This window comes from Pelodiscus sinensis, chromosome 2, assembly GCF_052426305.1.
Source record: "Pelodiscus sinensis isolate ZL-2025 chromosome 2, ASM5242630v1, whole genome shotgun sequence".
NCBI lineage: Eukaryota > Metazoa > Chordata > Testudines > Trionychidae > Pelodiscus > Pelodiscus sinensis.
Window position 1 is genome coordinate 243,980,476 of NC_143053.1, and position 24,513 is coordinate 244,004,988.

At 43.4% G+C, this 24,513-nt stretch overlaps 1 protein-coding gene across 7 annotated transcripts in view; it reads right to left on the reverse strand.

The window, feature by feature from the left end:
* Positions 1 to 18,340, reverse strand: part of RBM33 (RNA binding motif protein 33) — a 171,348-nt gene extending 153,008 nt beyond the window's left edge. For 5 of the 7 annotated variants that reach the window (XM_075922758.2, XM_075922757.2, XM_075922762.2 and 2 more), the window contains exons 1-2: positions 18,090 to 18,340; positions 6,443 to 6,521 (exon numbers count right to left, since the gene is read on the reverse strand). In XM_075922758.2, coding sequence (XP_075778873.1) covers positions 6,443 to 6,521; positions 18,090 to 18,114 — 104 coding nt within the window. In that variant the 5' untranslated portion in view covers positions 18,115 to 18,340. The remainder of the gene's footprint in view (positions 1 to 6,442; positions 6,522 to 18,089) is intronic. The other 2 variants (XM_075922763.2, XM_075922761.2) reach the window with 1 other exon arrangement.
* Between the last annotated feature and the right edge of the window lie 6,173 nt (positions 18,341 to 24,513).

The window sequence follows — 24,513 nt, forward strand, 5'->3', positions numbered from 1 at the left end:
AGCTGAAGAGTGAGAAGAACGTACATTTGGTGGATAAGAGGAATGCTGGGTAAAAAGACTCCTCCCCTTTGAAGAGATTTCTTCAAAACTGTTGAGACTGTTTAAATTTTTTTTCTTATTCCAATCCCTTCACTTCATAGGCCTGATCTACACTACAAAGTTAGGTCAACATATGCTGCCTGTGTTTACATCTAGGGATGTTAATGTGTCCTCATGTACAAGCTTAACTAATAAGCCAGGGCTCATCAGTTAACCTGCACTGTTACATGCACCATCCCCCCACCACCTGCTGCCTCCCACAGTGGCAGCAGAGCAGGGAAAAGAGGGTAGCAGGAAGTTGGTGCTTGGGAGAAGCCAGCTTTCAAGCCAGCTCCCTGCGTGTATCGGCTCCCAAGGAGCTGCCTGCCCTCTGCACTGCTGCCTCTGTATCAGAGGCAGAAGTAGGGCAGGAGAGGGAGGAGGTAGAAACCAGGCTACCTGCGAGCAGCAGCTCTCTCTTGCCCCCCTGCGTACAAACATGTAACTGCTGAAAAATTGAGTGGTTACAGATTTACAAAAATAAATGCATTTTAAAATCCCTAATCCTGATTGAGGACATGCACTGTCCACAGAAAGAGTATTGCGTGGACAGGAAAAACCAATTTAATCACTGTAGCGACTAAGTCAAGGTAACTTAATTTGATCTAATGTGTAGGGTAGACTTGCTCCTAGCCTCTCCATAAATAAATTCTGGGTTGCACCCAAAGAACCATTTTGTATGTGGTGAGAAACTTCAGGGCCCTTGCTAAGGATTTACCCAGATATTTCTGATGGCATATAAAACAAGGGGTGAGACAGTAACATGCGGTTCCCAAAATAAAACAGGGGGGAACTGAAGTTCCCATTCTGCAAGTGTTAACATTAGGACCTGCAAGCTCAGATTCAGAAGGTTACATAAAGGAGTCAGAATATGCCTTAGTGTTGAGGAATACAACTAACCTTTTGATGTAAGGCAGGCAGAGTTTGGAGAGAGACAACTTGGCACTTTTTTTAACCTCCTTGCACAAAACAAAATCAGTAACATCCCATAAACTACAGCAAACTACAGCAAATTAAGTTTAATATATATAAACAGGGATGTAACTAAGGATGTTCAACAACCAAAGCAGAAAATTCATCTTAATGTTTAATCAAATCCAGAGTGAAATGGTTAAGCACTTGCTGTTGCTTTGAAACACCACATGCAGCCCAGGGCTAGCTGGGGATCAGCTGATCCCGGGCTCCACAAGGCGCTGCAGCACTGAAATGCCACAAGGAGCCTGACGCCGGACTCTCTGGAGGGTTTCAAAGTGGCAGTGCTGCACAGGGACAGTGGGGGACTAACCCACTGTCCCCGTGTTCCTCGCCGTTCTTTCGCCTTTGAAGTGTAGCAACAGCTCTGGGGCTGTTGCTACACTTCAAAGCCGGAGGCGCCCTTATTTACTAATTAAATAGTCTATGCAAATTGCATCAACTATTCAATTAGTCAATTAATCTAAAGGTAACATCCGTAGTAAGGTAAGCTAAGAATTCAAAAAGTGCTTCACAGATGGGGAACGGGCTTCAGCCAAGTAGCAACCTAAAGAGGTGGAAGCCATCGGGTTGACCACTGAAGATGATTACAACAAGGGATGGAAATGGTTAATCAATAAGCCTCACCAAACAGGTGAGACTTATCGGTTCTGGTTAACTTGTAGGGGCTGGAACTGTTTTCCTATTCGGTCCAGACAGGAGACTTATCTATTCCAAAGGTGCCCATCCCTCCCACTGGAGTTATATGCTGGTTGCAGAGCCTGCAGCGAAGCCTCCCCAGGAGTAGGGCAAGCAGTCCCTGCTATCCCTACTCCTGGGGAGGTTTCACTGCAGGTTCTGCAGGATAACTTATTTAAGCTTTATAATACAGAGCCCGCAACTAGCGGTTACACAGTTACATTGTAAAATGAATTTTTACATTCTTAATCAAAAGTAATAGAGGTGATACATGGGAAGGAGAATGGTATATGGGGGGGGCATATGTTCCCTCTGAATGCAGTCACGTGGTGCTGCTGGAGCCCTTCCCTGTGAGGCAGCTGAGCCAGTTAACTTAGGGACAAGGAAAGGCAGAGGCAGGAGGAACTGCTGTAAGCTGCAGAGAGTGCCTGCTGCTTTCCATGAGGGGGGCAACTTGAGCTGTTCCACAGTTGTGCTCCACACTCCACCTACCACCAGACATCTATGGAAAATAGAATACTTTTTCTTCTGTTTAAGAGGTTAGAAGAACAGGTTACAAAATGCAGCACTTGAAAGTTAAAAATTGCCAGATTTACAGGTGCCTGCACAACCTTGATTCTGCCCTCTGGTGCACCAATCCTGTGCACTGAATCAATAAGTCAAGTGTCTTGGTGAATAAAACATATCATGTAGCTACAGATTACAGCCACATGTACACCTAAGTGCACAGAATTATGGGTGTTCAATATGGCATTTCCTAACCTATGCTTGCTTAAACTAAACAGTACCACCTAAATAACATTTTCTTTACATAGTTTTATGAGTGTAATTCACCAGAGTGTTGTGGGGTGTTTTTTTTTTTTTTTTTTTTAAAGAAAACAAATTTTATTAAGTGCTACAGTGATAGTTCCCTTCCCTGCATTATGAATTAGCAGTTATGAATTAGCAGTGTTTGAAACCTGAATCTTCAGCACAGTAGCATAAACTGCTACTTTAGGTCACTACCTCTCCCTTTGTAATAAAATATTTCACAAAAAAATAATTGCACCAAGTATATTGTGTCTGTTCACCTTATTAGTTTGATATTTTTCTTAAATAAAAGGTTAAGATTTTTGTCATTTATTTTTAGCAGAAGTCAGACAGGTTACAGACAAACAAAAACTCATGGGAGCTCTTGACGTGCCAATAACTTAAATAAAAATAACCAGAAACAGGAGGTCTGGAGGAGCGGAGGAGGAATGGCAGCTGGAGCCCCATGGGGGGCAGGGACTAATAGTGTGAGGCCCACTGCTACTGGAAGGGATGGACTAAAGGAATGCTTGGCCCCAGCCCCAGCTTCAGCCCCTGACAACTGAAGCTGAAGAAGTCACGGTGGTCTGGTAAAGTCACAGAATCCATGACTGCCTTGACCTCTATGACTAATAGTATCTTTAATCTTGAATTGTAAGGACCTGGTAGTATTTACAGTAAAAAAATAAAACAAAAAAAAAGTACAATTTGTATGAATACAACAGAACACAATTTTACTGTCCAAATAATTCTGGCAAGTTACTCTTTCACATGATTAAAATATAATGTGAAACAAAACCAATTCAAAAAACACAATGAAGAAACTATCTACAATCATGTAAAGAAAGTGATCAGCTCTCCTCAAAACCTGAGCCATCATACGCCTTAACTCCTTACTAAATAACTTAGTTTCTCCATTTCTTTAAGAAAAAAGCTTCATTTTAAGTAGCGTTTTACCATAACAAGAGGTTCACGGCACAGTGGCCTCATTTTCACAACAATAGCAGCATGATACTACTTAAAATTCCGTAGTTACAATGGTAGTTGTAGGGTGGGATAGGAAGGAATGCTGGCCAATCTCTAGAAGGTCAACTCTTCACTCTCAATGTCAACTGTAGTGAAAATAAACCACATCTTCTCACTATCTACTGGGAGCACAGACAGCAAAACAGGAACTTTGGATTTCTACTCATTTCTCTCTCAAGGCTGTGACAACTCCCCTCCTTCCTCTGCTGAGCAATAGCAGAAGGGGAGACAATTATTTTGGAAGGCAAATAAAAGTCAGCAGGTGACAACTGCTGCAATTCCAGAGCATCAGCTCAAAGGAAACTGCTTAACTTGGTGTATACAACCAAATTAGGTCAACGTAAACTGCCTTGTGTCAACCTAGTTGTTGTGCATATGGTCTACATCAGCCAGACTCTGTCTGCCCCGTCCTAGCACGTGGCCCAAAGCAGCTCACCAGGCCCGCAGCATTCAGAGAGAAGCTTTACACGCTGCCTCCACCCCCAGCACAATCTTGCAACTACTACCACTAGCTAGAAATTAGACAGAAGGAGCTGCCAGTTCATAGGACAGGTAGTACATGAAGTACCCCTACCCATCCAGGCTCTCGGTGTTCAGAGCTGCACATGGCCCCTGCAACCAGTACAAGGGCATGGAAGGCACGAATCCTGTCTGAGGAACCTGCTAGACTGACGATTGGAAGCCACACGGGTATGCATCTCTTGGCCAGAGCCTGCCTCTGAGACCCCAGCCACTCCCCTGTCACCCCATTCCTAAACCCCTATTCCCTGTATTCCCGTCCCAAGTCACAACCCCCTTCCAGATCCCACACCCTTCCAACACTCCTCCTCCAGACCTCAACCCCTTCTCTGACCTTGCACCCTGATTCCCTACTCCCAGTCATAACCCAGATCCCTGCCCCAGGTCACAACTCCCTCCCAGATCCTGCACTCCCTTCTGCACCCCAGTCTCCTGCCCCAGGTCATAAACCTCCTCCTTCACCCAAACTCCTTCCCAGATCCCACACCTCCTCCTGCACCTCAATTCCTTACCCCAAGCTCTGCACCCAACCTCCATCACAGACCCAGCACCTCCTCCATTAACACCATGGAAGAATGCAGCTCATGACTACATACCATATTCTTGGAGTGGCCTCCCGGTCTATACTTAAATATCTACCACCAATAGAATCTCTCCATTACACTGACATAATACCACCACCTCCCTGTACAGTGTTGAGACATGGTTAACGAACGGGGCTTGATGTAATATAAACATAGACACTGCATTACCTACATCAAGCTGAACGCTCCTCCAGCATCTGTTCCACAATGTCCAACACTTACCGCTCTGGTCACAAAATGTTAACACCACCGCCCAGGAGTTAGAAACTAGAAGCTACATCCGCACCCTTTTAAAAGGCTGCAAATTTTTGAAATGCCTTTTTCCAATTGTCCATCTTGGCAAGCACACCTAGCAACTTTCCACTTGTGTGTGCAACTGCCCAGGTGGCTCCATGTTCCAGATTAAAGTACACAGGAAATTCTAGATCTCCTGGATCTGTGGGGAGAAAAGGCTGTGAAAGCACAGCTATAGACTAGCAATAGAAACATGAACATCTGTGAGACTATTGCAAAGAAGGTACAGGCAGGATCAGCAGCAATGTCATATGAAAGCAAAGGAACTGCAGCAGGCACATGAGAAGGACAGGAAGGTCTAGGGATGTAAGTGACTAATCGACTAGTCAGCTATCCGATAAGCAAAAGCTTACTGGACAGTTGACTAGTCGCTTTCCCCCCTTGCTGCCTCTATCACAAAGAGGTGGGGGGGTGGGAAGAGGAGAGAGTGCTGGAGGGAGTTGACTTAAAAACTGGTTCCCCCGCTCCAGCTCTGTGGGAGGGGGCAGAGGCACAGCGGTGGAACTCCATCTTTGAAATGTACAAGAGTCCCTGCTGGGGCTCTTGTACATTTCAAAGGGGAATACGCTAGCCCTTAACTAATTGAATAGGCGATGAAAATTCCATCAACTACTCGTTTAGTTCATTAATCAAAATTTAACATCCCTAGGAAGGTCAACAGTCAATTAAATGCAGAGCCACAGACCTGCCACTTTTACAAAGAGTTGCGCGCAATACTTGGGGGAAGACTCAATCACCACTTCATGTACCACTATGGATAACCCTATGAAAAAGCCTGAATAACATGTCCCTGACATGAATATGGAGCAAGTAGAGAAAAAGGATGGGGGACGTTCAACCAGAGGGTCAAACTATGCCATGTGATAGGACCTGTTTAAGACTGCAGTCCAGTCGACCATAGGTAAGCCCCATGAAGAGGAATGCACCTTGCATAAATTTGTTTCCCCCACAGCGATGGCACCCCCAACTTTTTATATCTATGTAGGGTTATGCTGTGTCTGGGGGACATGAAGAACAGTTTATTTCTCCAGGGGATGTCTTTTGAATCTTCCTGAGAGATCTTAATGAAACTTCTATGTGGGTATATGGCAATCTTCTCCCAAAGGTTTCTAAGTAGGGCTGCCTTATTTCTTCTCACATTCCCATGCCAGTCAGCAATACCTTCAAATGACAACAAAGCAGTGCACAGCGGCAACATACAGGCCCAGGTGGCTTCAGGACTCCTGATCAGTTGTGTGCTCTGTGCCTTCATTACCCTTGTAAGAATGGCCATTCTGGGTAAGACCAAAGGTCCATCTAGCCCAGGATTGTGTCTTCTACAGTGACCAATGCCCCCAACAGAGTGAAGAGAACAGGTAATCATCAAGTGACAGACAACGCACACATTCCTATTTTGGTACTAGACCACCTGGCCATAAGTACATCAACAGTATCAGAATGCAAAATGCCACTCCAAAAACTCAAACAATGTAGTTCAATGTCTGAATGTGAAAAACAACTACCTGTCCCAGTCATCATCTCCAGTTCTTCTTCTCCAAGATCTTTCTGCACCAGGTTTATCAAATTGATCAAAGTCATCATCTGTAAAAGCAAAATACTATATTAGATAGTTCTTACTAGAATATTCAGGAGAAACAAAATTTTTCCAATCCTGAAGCAATTATTGTTCTCTTTAGGAATTACTGTCCTACTCTTTTTGGTTTTACAGTTTTTCTCTAGTATTTGTTAAATTCAAAAAGTTAAGCTATACCTTGGTCTTACTAAGTAAGCAGTAGCAAGATGTAGATGTCTTGTTGCTGATGGAGGTGAGGCTGCAATGTGGAGAAACTGAATGTAGAAAAGGATGCTAGCACATCGTTTAAGAAGTTTACAAAAGGGTAGGCCACAAGCAAAAAGTAAGCTACGTCTGCAGAGAAACCAAATTTCAGATGGTAAAAAAGTGTTTAACTAGACTTAACCAATCAGCGCAACTTGGGTTTTTTTATGAGGAAATATTTTACTTTAAGTACATTTGCCAAATTGTCACTGATATCAGTTTTTGAGACTGTTTGCAAGCAAATATATACTCAAAATAGATTAGGGCTGTAAGCAACTAATAGAGTAGTTGACTACCCGATAAGCCTAGGCTTATCAGGTAGGGAAGTCACTACTGGACTAGCAAGTGAAGCAGCAAAGCGGGGAGATCAGAGAAGCCAGTTCCCCCCAGCACCGTCCCTGTGGCGGGGGGAGGGGGGACCCGGCCAGGGAGCCAGAGACACAGTGGGGGACCAGGCATACTAGAATTTTGGATTAACATGTTTGATGTTTTAATGGCTTCTATAAGACAATAGCTGCCAATACTTTAATCAGAAAAATGATTATGCAGAAAGTGCAATTATTTTTCTCTTAAGAAAAGGGATACCAATTAAATCCAATCTCCGAATAATTTTTGATGGTTTGTTTTGAAATAGGGATGTAAATGACTAGTTGAGTGACTACATAACAACACGCTTACCCCCACTGCTGCCTCTATATCAGATGCAGCAAAAAAAAGGGGGGGGGGGGGAGAAGCAGGAGCCAGTGCAAACATCGTGCGGGGGGAGGGAGGAGAAGAGAGGCAGAGCTGCAGTGGTCCTGGAGCCAGCACCAGCTGGGAGTGTTCAATCCTGACTGGCACCATCCCTGGGAACTAACCCCGCTGCAGCGGTATACTTTAAATGTAAGAGCCCGGTGTCTCTTACTATATTTAAAATGCAGAGCCGCAGTGGTCGTAGTGAGTGCCCCCCCATCAACTAATTGAGTAGTTGACGGAAATTCCATCGACTGCTTAAGTAGCTTATTAACCATTACTTAGCATCCCTACTTTGAAATAAGTTTTTTTTTTTTTTTTTTTTTTTAAACCAGACACCTTTTCAATTTCCACCAAGGATTCTTTGTGTGTTCAGTTTCTCTAGTCCAACTCTGTATCCTCCTGTGACAATTGCCAAACCTAGTTGTTCTGTCTAATTTAAATGCAGATTTAATTGATGACACTCATAGAAATCCCAAGTTAAGCATAAAAACTAAAAACTCAGCTAGGGCAGTCATCTCTAGTACAACAGTTTTTCAACTAAAAAGTGAAGTCATTATGTACACATGCCATTAACATTATTTGCAATAGCTTCTCAACCAATGAAAATCAAGTGATTCCAAACAAAGCTGGTCATAAGGTATAAAAAACAATTCCTTCTGCCCAGATTTTTTTCACCAACAAAACAATACAAATTAGTAATCTAACTATTAGCAGGGCTCAACAAATAATGCAGTCTACTCACCCGTGGCGAGTAGATTGCAACCCGGAAGAGCCAGGTTCGGATGATCTGCGCATGCGCAGATCGCCAGACAGCGTGGCTGACGAGCCCTGCCTATTAGTATAGCACTCCACATCCAAGCAGTATCAAAATTTTAATACTTCTTCCTCTACAATATCCAAGATCCAACTTTTTCACTGCTGGCATGACTAAAATGCTTACCCGGGACGTCACATCATCTTGTTTATAGACCACTAAAACTCCTCCTTTCCAGCCTTATTAAATGCCATCTTAGCCCCCTTATAGTCTAACACTACTTCAGAAACTATCTTCTAGGTTTAGCGTGCCAATTATCTCATCACTCTTCAATTTCCCCTGCTCCACCGTATACACACAGGCATGGTCTACACCAAGTTTTTATACCAATATAACTATATTAGTTGGGCTGTGATTTTTACCAACAATTTTACTAGTACCACCTCTAACGAGGGCATGTTATACTAATAAAAGGTGCCTTATGCCAGTAAAGCTTAGTCTGTACAAGAATGGGAATGGTCTATACTGGTATAATCAGAGCTCGACAAATTATGTAATCTACTCGCCCGGGGCAAGTAGATTGCAAGCCGTAAAGCCAGCGCAGCCCGGTCTGCGCGTGTGCAGACTGCAAAACCGCGCAGCTGACAAGCAGGGCTTGCCACTGCTTGGCAAGCCCTAGGTATAATTATGCCCACCTAGAGGGAACTGTTAAAGCAATACAACAAACTCGTGTGTGTAGATAAATTCTCTGGCTCTTCAGGGCTTAACGTCATCCTATTTATTTCTTATTTCTTATATGGTATGTTCAGCCTTGTCCACACTAGAAAAGGTTCAGCTACACTGATAAAGCCTCTCCTATTATAGATGCAGCTTTAATAAGAAAAAAAAAGTGCTTTTGCCAGCATTGTTTATACCGAACAAAGTTATGCCAGTATAAAAGTGGTATAAGAACCTACAACAGGATTTTTCTGGCATATGTGCGGCACGAAAGCAACACCTCCCTAATCAACATTATTATTCCGGTAAGAGTTTCTACTGTAGACTGGTCTTCCACTCTACCAACACCGCCAGCCCTTTATTATCCATCAGTTCCCTCTTTTACTTATGAGCATCCCCAAACACCTTTGTATTTTCTCCCATACCATTCCCCTTATCAATGACAGGAATTCCTTGTAAAGTTCCACAAAGCTACATTATCCTTTTTCATATTTCTCATTGAAGTCACCTCTGTCGTGATTCCTATAAAAGACACAATGGGTAGACAAGCAGTGTGCTGTGACCACTGCTTATTACAAGAATCATAACTCTCGCACTTATCTTGAGTCACCCATGTGTCTGTCAAATTGTTGCCTCTCATCATGGATTTAGAATGTAAGCTCTTTGGGGCACAGGGACCACCCTTTCATTTTTTGTACTTTGCCTCGCATAATAAAAATAAAGATCAAATCGAAAGCTTTTGATTCACTGTCTGATCAGCATTATTTGGTATGGGGAATGGCAAGTTGCAATGAAGCATAATTTTTTCATTTTTTAAGCAACAAATATTCTTCGGGAGTTTTTTATGCATTTATATCAAGAATTAACAATGCAACCAAAAGTAAATGAACAAAACTTTAAACTTTACACAAAGCATGTGGATGATGCTTCCAGAGAAATTCTTACGATGCAGTTCATGTTAACATAAAGCATGATTACATACTCATAAAATATAGCATGTAAGGGGAAGGCGGTGGAAAAACTCCCCAGCATCAGCAGTACCACAAAGGAGGAACAGTTAGACTGACAAGGTGAGGGAGGGAATATCTTTTACTGGACCAATTTCTGTTTGAGAGAGAAACATGCTTTCAAGACACACATAGCTCTTCTTCACACCCAGGAAAGGTAATCCAAGTGTCACAGCAAAATGCAAGGCAGAATGGATTGTTTAGCAAAAGTAGTATATATTGTAAGGGATCATTCAAAGTAGTGTAAGACTGACAGCCAAACATTTTCCACAACTCTCAGCAGAAAGAATTCACACACGAAAAATAAATCCCAACCTGCCAGGAAACTATAATACTTGCTGCAAAAGTGGCCGACACTAGCCCACATTCATGCCCATGTCTCTCCCACAGGATACAATAATTTTGTTGACTCACTATCTCCTTCCCATCTCACCACCCTATATATTATCAGATATTTGATGCAAGGCATGCACACGCAAACACACACACACACACACACACACACACACACCCCCACCAGCTGGGTACTGTAAGACCCTAAAAGATACTCATTGATGGCAAAGGCACCCTTAACTTTCACAGGTGGCACAGGAAGAAAACAAGAAAGTTTGTGGGCTAAAAGACTCCAGGATTCTCCAACTGCAGGGTAAACTTAAGGGACATCAGTGAAAAAGATGGTCCATTATTTGGTTCTGTATCACAATGATATAATAAAGGCAACCCTGCTATCAAAGAAAGAAGTCACTGCAAAAAAGCACATATACTGCCTGAAAGTCAGCCATTTTGCTAAACAAGTTTGGCCTCCATCTGCAACTGGTGATCTATCCCTTAACAAGTATTAGGGTTTCTTAACATATTAGGTTCACTTTACTCAATATTTTCCATTGCATTATATTTCTCCTTTATAATGGAAGCACTGTTGCAGTGTATGACAAATATATTTTCATAATTTGGAAGTTTGATTTTTTTCTGATACTGAGTTTTGTATGGCAGATGCACACAAGTATAATCCTGATTAAAAGGTTCAGCAAATCAAAGATTTTCTGAGGATAAACTTCCATAGGACAAGGAGATCTTATTTTTCTTTTTATGTCTACTAGCACCTTTTTAAAACCTGCACTAAATACATAAGGTCTTGTATCCTGGTTTACAAAAAATTGCGCTTTAAAGATCCCAGGAGGATGATAGATGAATTAGATGGAAGATTGCATAGCAGTGTTCATATAACGCTTCCTACGTAGACTAAGTAAAACCTTATTCAATATACTTATGATGAAGTGTCCAAGTATTTCACTTGTATAAGACAGCTAAAACCTCTCATCAAAGCAAAACATTTGATGCTACCATTCTCCCTTACTCCTGGAGGCTTGCAGAGTATGAAAGCTGCATGTTTTCAGCAAGGATAAAAATAAAAATTGATTATTTCAACTGGGATTTTTAATTTAAACCAAATATATTATTTTAAATAAACTTAAGTAAGCTAATTCAATTTGAAATTATGACAGCCTAATTTAATGCCTAAATTTACAAAATATTACAATAATTTAAATTAATTAAAAAATATTAAGAATACATGTTAGCTGCTAAGTTTAAAGAACGTAAAAACACTGAACTGATGGAAATCACAAAGCATCTGGAACCAAAACTGGCTGACGTGCTGAACAAGTTTATGATGCAGTAGCTTTTCTGCAGATGTTATGTTTTCATTTCAGTTGATTCAACAAGTTCAGTTCAATTAGAGTTAAGAAACTAAGTGGGAGCTAAAAAAGCAGGAAAGCTTGTTTTCTCTCTTCCAATCTATGCATAAAATTAAGTGAGAGTTTTACTCATTCAAAAATCTTGAAGGACATAGTGACCTAGAAACAAGCAATTCAATTCACTAACTACCGATAATTCTTTTGCTGCAGGGGCTGCTCCAGCCAGCCGGCTAAAAAAGCCAGTCCATGGTGGGCTCAGCCTGGATGGTGCACAGCAGACAGGAGCTGCTCCAGCCTTTCAGAGGTGGGCCTCCCCACCTGCTCTTCCTTTGATCGGTTAACAAATTAAACGCGACCGGTTAACTAACTAAATGGGATTTTACATCCCTAGTGGGCAGCCTGCATGCAATTCATCAGGGTAAATCCACCAAGAGGTTGTTTATCTTGCACCTACAGATATGGCCGCCCACAGCTCCCATTGGCCACAGTTTGTCATTCCTTACCAATAGGAGCTGCAGGAAGTGGTGTAGGCCACAAGAACTTGCTGGCTGCTGCTTCTCAACTCTCACTGACTGTGGTTCGCTGTTCCCAGCCAATAGGAGCTGAGTCCGCAGGTCCAGCCACCCACAAGTTAAACAACCTGTCCTGATGAACTGTGTGCAAACCACAGGTTGCCTACCACTAAATTAGAACCAGCCTTTCTTTATGAAAATAACTGAAAAGTATAAACACTGAGAAAAATTAAAAAAACATTATTTAAATTGCTTTCATTTGAATCATTCCACTCTTTACATTTCAACATTTCTTCTTAATGCTGTTCATATAATATCCACCTATTTTATTAAATCAAGAAACTATTTAAGTTTCTCCCTTGCCCCCAAATAAATACATAAAAGAAGAAAAAAATATATCCTACAATATTCAGTAAACAAGGATTAGAAATATTTTCTTAGCGGCTTCCTAAACAGGTATTTTAACAAAGTAACTAAACTGGCTGACAAATTTTCCGGGAAGGAAGTTTTTGTTAAAATGAAGGAAAAGCTGAAAATCTCAATTACCACTGGAGAAAAGACAACTTTTTACTCTTTTAATTTAATACTGAATACCTTATTTATAACTTATCATACAGTATCATTTAACATACAGAAAATATTTTAAATACTATTTTCAATTTATCATCTTTTCTATATAGCACTGTTTTGTTACGCAGTTAAGTGTTTGCAGGAGGAGAGAATAGTGGTCCATACACAAACAAGCAGTAAGGTAAAGCTTGAATTTCCAAGATGCAAGAGTAAAATCTGACAACACAAAAATTGTATCCTCCCCTAATACTAGATAATGTCTCTTTCTATACTAGCCAATTAGCCCGTTATAAGACGGGATTTTCAGGTCTCTCTCCTGAACCTCCAATCTCTCGCTCCATGTGTCTCTCTGTCTCCTCCTCTCTCCGCCCCCTCAGCTCTCCTCTGCCTTCTGCCTCCTGCCTCTCACCCAGGGGACCGTAGAGCCCAAACGGAGCAAGCAGCTGTTTGGGCTCCCCTGTAGCAGCCCGGCTAAGCGGCGCATAAGTCAGCCGAGCGCCAGGGCAGGAGGCGAAGCGGGGTGGGGAGGTGACCTATACAGCCAGGCCCCGCCCCTTGGCCATGCACATCACCGCCCCGCCCCCCTTTCCCTCCTGCCGTGGCGCTTGGCTGACTTCTGCACCACTCAGCCGGGCCACCGCATGGGAGCAAGCGGCGCAAGCAGCTGTTTGGGCCCTGCACTCCCCATGCAGCAGGGGCCACCCAGAGGTAACAGCCAGCATTTCAGCAACAGCGCCACCTAGAGGGAACAGCCAGCATTTCAGCGTTACAGACTCTCAGACATTGGGCTACTATATATATGATGATTCACAGAAGGGACTCTGGTTTTCAAAAGGGTCTTTATATAATGCATATAAGTTTGAAACATTAAAAAGCAATATATGTTGCTGTAACATTAACATCACCACTGTTGGCATTGTTTGTAAAAAAGTTCCATCTCAGCATGCGTTTTACTTTACCTGATAATACCATGATACTTGACAGTGAAAATGGGGGCAAATTAAAACAACGACAACTGGAATTCAATCTAAACTGTTTTTAAATCTGTTAATACATTGTAAATAAGCAGCAAGACTTCTCATTTTGGGGCTCTAAACACACTGGTATTTCAGAAGATGACAATCATGCAGTCAGTTATGACACAAAAGCCACTTTCATCCTAATTACCTTGTTTACATGACAGCACACACAAGAGTATACACACATACTGTTAGTTCAACTCTAATATAGGTAAGCATTTATTCATAAAGTGTCAATGACATCAGTGGGAGTATCTCAGTAAGCAAGTGCTCACAAAAACATAAGGATTGCAAAATTTGGCTCTCAATTACTGTACTCCAGTTTTGTTTTGTTGAGTCTTCAGAACAGTTTTGTTCCAAAGGTATGACATTTATTTGCCAATAGTGCCTCAAAATAGTAGTGTTATTGGCATTGGTGTATGACTGAATACTAGGGAGGTCAACGTGTAGTCAACTACATGATTAACCGATAAGCCCAGGCTTGTCAGTTAATTCTATCGACTACATGCATTTCCCTTCCCCTTGCTGGCTCTGGGGCACCAGAAGGCAGAAACCAAGGGCAGCAGTGCAAAGGGCAAGGAGGGCAAGTGGGTAAGCCAGCTGTCAAGCTAGCTTCCCTTACATATCAGCTCCTGTGGAGCAGTTTGCCCCCCTGTGCTGCTGCCTCAGTCAGAGGTAGCAGCGTAGGGGAAGGAGGTGGTAGGCAAGAACCGATATACACAGAGGCCTGGCTTTTAAGTCTGCTCTCTGCGTGCTGGTTCCACAAGGCCACCTGCCCCCCCCCCCCTTTCCCTTTGCTGCCTACAGAGGCAGCAGGAGATGGGGAAGCAGGAGCCCATACTCAGGGGAGCCAGCTTAAAAGCCAGGTCTCCACGAGCACCAGCTCTGGTGAACCGCCTGCCCTCCTCCCCACATACACACACTGCTGCCTCTATCAGAGGCAACAGCGTGCGAGCAGGGCAAGGGAGGCTGCCACAGAGTAGTCTCTGTGCACCGTGGGCCCAGGCTCACCACAGACAGAGGCTGCTCTGTGGGATGCCAGCACAGCCTCTGTCCACAGGGAGCTCAGGGCCCCTGCGCACAGGGGCTGCTGCAGCGGAGCAGTCTCTGTCTATGGCAGGCCTAGACTTGCTCTGTGGGATGCCAGTGCAGCCACAATTCACGGGAAGCTCGGGACATGCGTGGACAGGGACTGCTGCCGCCCCACGCTGCTGCCTCTGTATCCAGTTCTCCTTGCAGGCTGGCTCTCGCCTGCCACCCGAGGTATAGGACAGGGAGCACACTGGCTACCAGCCCCTCACCAGGGACTAAAGAATAATCGTGTAACTGCTAAGTTTTGATGCAGTTACACGATTAAATTAATGAATATCTAACATCCTTATTGTATACAACTATACCTGACCTCAGATCAGTGTAATTTTCAGCCCCCTAACTTCTGTAAGTTCCTTCTCACAAGTAAACTTCAGCAAAGACAAACTGTACCACTATACAAACCGTAGTGGTAACTGAAACAACATGACAAAGTAGCATGCATCTTAGGTATAACAAAAATATTCAGGATTCTGCTCATTTGCACAAAAACGGAATCGCTCACTAGGTTCTGTCTTCTTCTGTCAGGAGAAATTAAATTACAATGAAACGAGAAGCAATTTCAACTGGACTTATGCAAGGATCAGGAGAACTTGTACTACATCTCTGAATTGTGCAATGGCCTACAACAGTCAAAAATGTAGGAAAGGATGCTGAAGTGCTAGTAGTAGAAATTATGTTCTCTCACTGTCGTCCAAGCCTCCTCTAGTCAAAGACTGTCTTCCAAACCCAACCTGTTTACCGCAACCTCTTTCTCAAGACATTACCTCCCTTCCAGTGCACATAAAAACCACTTCACTAGAGTTATATGCTTCACCAGCACTAAACATTTCATACTACCACTTTGCAGCCCTTCACTGGCTTCTTCACCACATCAAGTTTCAATTTTTATCTTTACTTTCAAAGCCAACAGAAACAATCTTGTCTTTCATTCTCTACCAAACTAATGACACCATCTTGATGAAACAACCTGTCCACTTCTCCCACAGACATCTCTGGATCTCATTACTGTTTCACCCACCACACAGGAAGTGGCCTCCACACTATAGATAATCCAGCCAATATTCTATTATCCTCAATTTTAAAACTCGATTCTGCAATGAGAATAATTGAACCTATAACATTAATGCAATTTTTTAAACTGACCAACTAAGATGTGCACACCTACACTGAGTCACCATATGATCTCACTGTTGTGTTCCTTATTTTCCCTCATTACATACCTGGCCTACTGTTTACTATCACGATCTGTGCTTGAAATTACAAAGTAAACTCTTTGGAAAGTCTATTTGTACATTAAAACACATAGCACAGTTTCAGATGCTGTAATATTGAATATATAACCCTAACCCTGGAGTTTACCTCTACTAACTACAGTGAGAGAGTCTACTACATCTGTACCTTGGTCTACAATAGAATATTACATCAGAACTATATAAATATTTTCAATGTCCAACACATTTTAGGGGCAGAGGAGAGACATAGCCTATACTGTGACCTCACAGGGGTGAGAACCACATCTTCCCAACCTACGCTCATTGCTGAACAAATTTTTTGAACCACACATAGGACAATGGGGTCCTGGTCCATGACTAGGTATCCAAGGCTCCAATAAGACAATAATACGATTGTAGCTTGAAAAAAAAACCCCACACACTTTCAATACCTGTTCCTTTACCTTGCCTGTCATGCACACATTTTCACACAAAAGCATGCCCATTCAGAATGTGATAGTTTTAAAATATAACTAAATATGACATTTTCATTCTCACAAAATATCAAGTGTTTTTACAATATGAATTCCTAAAACATCAGTAACAGAACCCAAGTTTTCAGACTTCACTTCAATAAATGCACTAGTATTTTGACACCATTAAAATCCAACACCCTCAAAGATATTTATAAACATTATACATGTACCAGCATTGCTTTCCATCCGATGCTGCCCCCCAAATCCTCTATACTTTTTAAACTTTTAACAATGAAATACTGACAATCATTTTCTTTTAAGGGCTTATCTTCACTAGGAACTTTAATTGTTTACATTCTTTGGAACAACTGAGCTGGGGTTCTCTACATCATATCATCTAACCTATCTTGTGTTGACCATGATGAATTCTATGACAGTTATTTGTGAGTTAAATCTTGCTCCCAACTGGGTCTGATCATAATTAGTGTAAATGATAATCATATCGTACCATTGTTTCTACTAAAGGGACAACATCCTAACAGATAACCCAACTGTAAAAATACCTGTACAAGGCTGTTTAAATACATTTCCTAATGAAATTGATTTCCAAGAGCTACAGAGCAGGGAGGAGGTAAAAATGTTTTTTACCTTGTGTTTTTCTCAAGAATTGATTAGGTGTGACCCAGCATATCTTTTCCATTTTTAACTCTTAAAAGACTGTATTTTAAATGTGTAGAATATTGCCTCAGACATTTAGAATAAGATAAAGCAACATAATAAGCTATTTTAATTTTATAGAATCATAAAACTGAAAGAACCACCACCAACTGATTTAAAATTCTAGTACTGAAATCAACATTTTCTATCTTGCTTGTGCTTCCATACTCCATATATAATAGGTATAACTACCTCATATGGTGGTTTTTAAGATAAGTTATTAATACTAAGAAAGTGGTGTGAGACTCTAATCATGAATGCCACTGGATTAAAAGCCTATGTTTAAAAACAAGAAATGAAAATGGACCTATTAGGTCCTATTTAGTCCACAGCTTGGGAAAGCTACTGGGCCAGTAGTGAAAAAGAAGCTTTTCCTGGCAGGGGAGGAAACTGCAATATCTAGAAACTTTCATTTTTTTTAAACACAAAAAACCTCTTTCTAAACGTGAATCAGTTAGGCCTTTAAGAGCCCACCCGCACAATGCCCACATTTTTTCCAAGCATCAGAAAAACTGACAAGCCTGGTCAGTTCATCGAAGCTTGTCGAGCAGCCACGAAACAGACCAGAACCGGTCCAATTTCGCTCCGCTGACCCCACCCCCAGAAGACGGAGGAAAATTAGTCCCCGTCAACGCCGTCTGCAGGCCGCTTTCATCACCACCAGCTCCGCCGCCACGGCTAGGCCCCAGGCCAGAGTTCTCGTCAGCTCCCGCGCACCCCAACGAGGCCCGCAAGCCCCAGCCCATCCGCTCATCGTCACTAGGCCCCGTGCGCCCCTGCTGCCCATCCCCCTCCCCCAGGCAACCGCACGGCCGGTCTCAGCTACCTGCTCCTCCCAAAGCGGCAGCCATGGCGCCTCCTCTTGCCCGGGCGCCGGCCGCTCCTGGCGCTGCCTCCCGCAGCTGCAATGAGGGCTCGGAGAGGCGGGGAGGCCCCGGACGCAGGCCCGGCTGCAGGGGGCGAGGCTGCTCCCCCCTCCCGCCGCCTACTCCACACCACCAGCCGCAAGAGAACAACAAACTAGCACAACATGGCGGGCGCCACTGACGGCAGGGGGCCGCCGCCGCCGCGCTGCATCATGGGATCGTGGAGGGCCAACCCTACTGTCCAAGAAACGCCGCTGGTTGGCTAGCTGAGCGAGGCCGCGCCGAGGCTGTTCCGAAGGGGCGCATGCGCCGCGCTTACTTAGGCCGGAACTACAAAAGCAGCCTGAGCGACAGCCGCAATGGGCATGCGTCAAAAGTGACGAAAATGATGGTTGGCGACGTGGGTTGCGGACCACTGGACCTACAGCCAGGGAAGCGGGAGAAAACGCTTGGGCTTTGGTGCGCCTGCGCGCTCCAGGGAGCGCTGGGTCCAGGTCTTTCTGGGAGCGTGCGCAGCGACTTCACCGGAGTGAGGCGGCCCAGCGCTGGTAGAGCGGAGGCACACTCAGTGGCCGAGGGTGCTGGGCCTGGCGCACCCGGGCCGCCTGACGAAGTGCGCAGGGAGCTCTGCCCCGGCAAGGCCGGGCCCTGGTGCGGAAATCCGATCGGCGCTCCTAGCCCTGTGCGGCTGGGAGAGGCCTCCAGGGGTCAGCGCCAGCTAAAGCGACACCACCCCGACAGCTGGGGCCAGCCTGGCCTTAAGTCTTCGGTGGTGGAGACTACACAAGCTCCCTTCGACGCATGTTCCAGCATCGGCGCCAACTCCAGGCGTGCTCTAGGCTTGGTGCACCCAGGGGGCAGAATGGTGGGCGCTGAGCACCTACCAGCAGCCAGCCCCTCCTTCCCCCGCACTTCTTGCCTGCTGCTCGCCCTGCTAATCACTGCCTCCCCCTCCTGTCTAGCACTTCCCTCCAGCTGTGCTCAGCTGTTCCCAGTGTGTGGGAGGAGGGAGGGCTGCCTGTGTTCAGGAAAGGGCCGAAACAGAGAGAGAAGAGGCAAAGCGAAGATGAAAGGGTGGAGTAGGAGTGGGAAGAAGTGGGGTGGGATTGGGGGAAGGTGTGAGGGTGGGACCTGGGGTAGAAGTGGGGGGGATCAAGCACTCCAGATCAAGTCAGTACTAGTGTGTTCCACTGCTTAACTATCTTTATTGTTAGAACATTTTTCCTAATAGCTAACCTAAATGCGCCTTGCTACAGATTACTTCTTGTCCTACTTCTGTTGTCACGAAGAATAATTGATCAGCATTTACTTTATAACAGCCCTTCTCATCTAAAAACTATTATTAGGCCCCCTTCAGTCTCATTTTCTCAAGATTAAAGATGCTCTTTTTTTTTCCAGTTTTCCTCATAAGTCAGGCTTTCTAAGCCTTTTATTTTTTTTGCTCTCCTCTGGACTCTCAGTCTGATTATGCTCTTCTGTATCTTTTTTAACAGCTCGCTAGTGTTTAGGAAAACACCAACTAGATTGTGCATCCCCCTGCCTAAGACTCAGTAGGTTGGAGGGAGGGAGGAAAGTGGCAGTATTCCTGTAAGCTCCACCCACAAAATAAATCCCACCCTTTGAATCACCAAAATGAGATGCTACTTACACAGTAGATTTTGCAGATGGGTTTCTTAAGCTTGGCTCCATCACTGCAGGGATTGACTATGCCCTTAGGCCCAGGCAGAATCAGACTGAGCTCCTTCTTGATTAGAGGAGGGAAATTTGTATTTTCCAAATGCTACCCACTGGTGATATCAAAGAGGCATCACTTATTGTACATCTGAATTAGTTGCCACTACCATTCACACCTCTGAGGAGAGGTGTGCCAGGCTCTCTGCAGATTCATCTCTGCATCAAGTACAGGGAGGGCAGATCTACACTTGAAAACTGTAGCACTTTGTTGGATGCACTATTATGTCATAAAAGAGCTTCTCCTGTTATGTAGTTCATCCTCTTTTTGCGAGATGTGGTAGTTATGTTGACAATAGAAGCTCTCCTATCAACATAATTCTGCCTACGCTGAAAGGTCAGTATAACTGTCATTCAGGGATTTGGATTTTTAACATGCCTGAGAAATATAGTTATGCCAATGTAAATTTGTAGTGTAATCCTGGCCTCTGTCTCCTTTTTGAAGACTTTTTTTTCTATCATAATGACTAGAGACTTTATTTTTTGTCTCTTTCTAGGATACAAATAGACTTACAGCAAAAAATAACTGCATTTTAACACACAGTCCTTCAGGAACTCCTTGCTGGTATTTTAAGCTCATATCCATTGCTCCAGCTCCAATGGGGCCAAGATTTCCCCCAGTACATCTTGATGACAAACTCCTGGGCTGTATCTAGACTGGCAAGTTTTTCCGCAAAATCAAATGATTTTGCGGAAAAACTTGCCAGCTCTCTACACTGGCCGTTTGAATTTCTCCAAGAACACTGATGATCTCATGTAAGATGGTCAGTGTTCTTGCGGAAATACTGTGCTGCTCCTGCTCAGGCAAAAGCCCTCTTGCGCAAATGATTTGCGCAAGAAGGCCAGTGTAAACAGCACAGTACTGTTTTCCGCAAAAAAAAAAAGCCCTGATCGCGAAAATGGCGATCGGGGCTTTTTTGCGGAAAACCGTGTCTAGATTGGCCAGGGACGCTTTTCTGCAAAAAGTGCTTTTGCGGAAAAGCATCATGCCAATCTAGACGTGCTTTTCCGAAAATGCTTTTAATGGAAAACTTTTCCGTTAAAAGCATTTTCGGAAAATCATGCCAGTGTAGACGTAGCCCTGTTGTGTAAATGCTTTGACACACACAACTTGTTAAGAGTTCCCTACAAACAAAAGAGTGGATTAAACCTACCTAGTCTCCTTAAGGAGTGGTTTGATGATTGCATTAATCTCCCCCAATGAAAAGCCATTACAAGATGCAAGTCTGCCCCTGCATCTAATAATTTTTGCAAGGTTTCTCTGAACCACTTCTATTTCTGAGATGGGAAATGGGTTCAGTGAAAACATTCAAAACAAGGACATAAATATCAATGAATACATTGGCATTTATAGTATCTTCATTATTATTTCTATCTTTTTCTACCAATTTGATTGCTTTTAATGAATAGCATTGCACATTAAACATGTTTTCATTGAGCTATACTATACCAGGCATATATAGGGTTAAACAAATATATTAAACTGATACCACTTTTGAGGCTAATTTTTCATCCTGCTTTGCACCCATGGCACTGCTCTGGTGGCACAAAGAGACTTTCTAGAAGGTTTCTGAACCCCAGCTGCACTGATGCATGCAGCCCACAAGTGGGACAATGCATCGTCCACAAAAACAAAAGACAAAAGTCAATCTGTGGCAAGGGGGCACCATCGTGCATCACTGAGAGATCTATGTCTTTGGCTGAAATAATTTCAGAATATAAGAATAATCTTTTTGCTTATGATATGCATTGGAAGATTAAGAATTCTGATGACACTTTTAATGGTGTCTTTTTCATAGAATGTCATGCATCAGCTATTCTACAATGGTTGCACATTACAATTCCACATTTTGTGCAGGCCCTCCATTTCTCTTGTGACAGTCTTGCAAAAGCAATGCATATCCTCATAAGGTTTAATTACCATCATTCCCACTGTCTGGGACTTTTCAGTGCATATTCCTGTCATTCACAACTTGGTTAGAATGTAGCAACGTGTTTGCTGACTGGTGTGAACAACTATTTCCTATCTCAAAAAATTTAAAATAGTCCTGCAGCACCTTAGAGACTAACAAAAAATGTAGATGGTATCATGAACTTCCATGGGCACAACCCACTTCTTCAGATGACTGGAGTTAAGGGGTCCAGGGTCCAAATAAATAGCAGAGAAAGACAAGGGATGGGGAGGGAAAGAGAAGGATAAAAATGGAGAAAAAATATTGTCAATTAGAGCAGGGCTACTCAACCTGTGGCCCATTTGTTTGTGGCCCACAGTGTGGTTTGAGTTTAGGTGGGGCTCAACACGCCATCCACAGGTGGGATCCTTGAACATGGCCTCCACTGGGAACACACTCCACAACGGCAAGGCGTCTCCCTGGTGGGGTGAGTATTGAAAGACTCAAGCAGACAGCTGGCTGGAACAGACAGGTACAGGGTGTCGGCATTTCTAGCCCCTAGGAAAGAGGTGCCATGAGCACCGGGGCATTGTGGGAAGTGTTGGCTGCTTATCCTTGTGGACAGAGCCTGAGAGGTGCTGATGGGCTCACACTGGCCACGTTTGGGTCCAGTACCGAGGCCAGGCAGCCCTGTCTATGTCCTGCACAGAGCGACCAACTCCTGAGTGGGGACATCTGTCCTGCTTGGAATCCAGGATGGAGCTCCTGGGTACCTGTCCTATTTTGCCTCTTGTGTCTGGCCTGACTCACCCAGCTCCCCTCCCATCGCAGGTTGGAGCACTCTGACTTGGCAACTTTTCTTTTTACAGTAAAATCACTCCAAGAAACACAACCTGAAGCTTCAAACTAAACACCCAAAACACTGGTATACAATTTTATTTTTAATGAGAAGCATTTAAAATGGCAACAAAGAGATACTTGTTGGATGAACACAGGGTTTTCAACCCTGTTTGGGAGATGGAATTCTCTTTTGCAGAGATAAATGGAAAACCAATGTGTCTTTTTTGTCAAAAGGCTATTGCTGCATTAAAGACAACAAACCTGAAATGGCACCATGAATCTTGTCACCCTGAGTTCAAAGACTTGTATCCACCTGACAGCAATTTAAAAAAAAACTAAGATATGTTCCTTACTGGAAGGTTATCGTACTCAACAAGATATGTTCTGTTCTCAAGTTAAAGACAGCAATGCCATTTTAGAAGCCTCCTTCAAAATGGCTTGGCACATAGCTAAATCAAAAAGACCTTTTACCAAAGGTGAATTGATGAAACAGTGCTTCTTGGTCTGCATCAAATCACTTTTTGCAGAATTTAAAATCAGAGAGGAAATAGTTAAATATCAAAACTGTGTGTGTCTGATTCAACTGTAGTAAGACGAATTGAAAGCATTTCAGGTGATCTGTTTTCTAAATTGCTAAAAAACATTGAAAGCACTGAGTATGTCAGTCTGGCAATGGACGAACCTACTGATCATTCAAACATCTCAGTTCATAATCTGGGAGCATTTTTTCAATGGCAAAAAGTATGTCGAAGAAATGCTTACTCTGCTACCTTTGACAGGTCAAACTATGGGAGAGGCATTTATTCTGCACTGATGGTATTTTTTGAAGGACCAGGAAAATGCATTGATTTGAAGAAGCTTACTTAGGTAACAACTGATGGCACCCCCTCCATGATTGGAAAAGAGAAGGAGCTAATCTCTTTGCTGAAGAAAAATCCACAGTTTCCAGATTTCTTTTCATACCATTGCATTCTGCACCAAGAACAGTTATGCAGCAAACTGAAGAGAGGATTTCTCAAGAGCACAACAGATAGTGTCACAAAAATTGTCAACTTCATTGTAGCAAATGCCTTGAAACAGAATTGTGAGCTTTAGTTGAAGAGTACAAAACAGTGTGGTGACTTGGCAGTGCTTGCAGTAGTTAGATGACTGAGTCAAGGCAAAGTGTTAGATTGGTTTATGGATCTACTGCCTGCTGTATGAGTGTTTTGGGAGGCAAAGGATCACCAGGATTTACTGTTGTGTTTAGACGAAGAGACATTCCTGCTAAACATGGCTTTTCTCACGGATATGACATACCACTTAAATGCACACAATTTTAAACTTCAAGGCAAAGAAAAAAACCTGCTTTCTCTGATGTGTGAGGTAGTCTCACCTTCAGCAGTGAGATCTGGTGTTGAGAGGGCCACATTTGAAGAAGAGATGTTAGAACTGCAAAACAATAGTATTCTAAAAGCTAGGCATAAGGAAGAGGACACTGAAACATTTTGGATGACCTAGGTACTGTTATCCCAAAAATATTCTCACTGGAGACCAGCCAGGGTTACACTAGTATGGGTTTATTTCAACTAGGTAAAAGTAAAGAGGAGAAAGCAGCCACCAAAGGTTTAAGGTAAAGAAGATAGAACTCTCTCTCTCACACACATACGCACGGACAAGCAAGCAAGCAAGCACACAACCCTCCGTTCACTCACTCATTCACACCCATTCATTCCTGCCCTCAGGCACTCACACACTTACACAGACATATGGGTTGCAGAAGGAGCCAAGGCATGTGGAACCTGGAGGGTCTGTCTGCTCATCATGGCTGGGGAAGTTGGTCAGGAGAGAGACACTGGAGAAGAGCTTCTCAGGATCAGTGGAAGGAAAAAAAGAGTGTCTTACATGTGCTCCTTTTCTTTATATAGTGTCTGAATGGCTC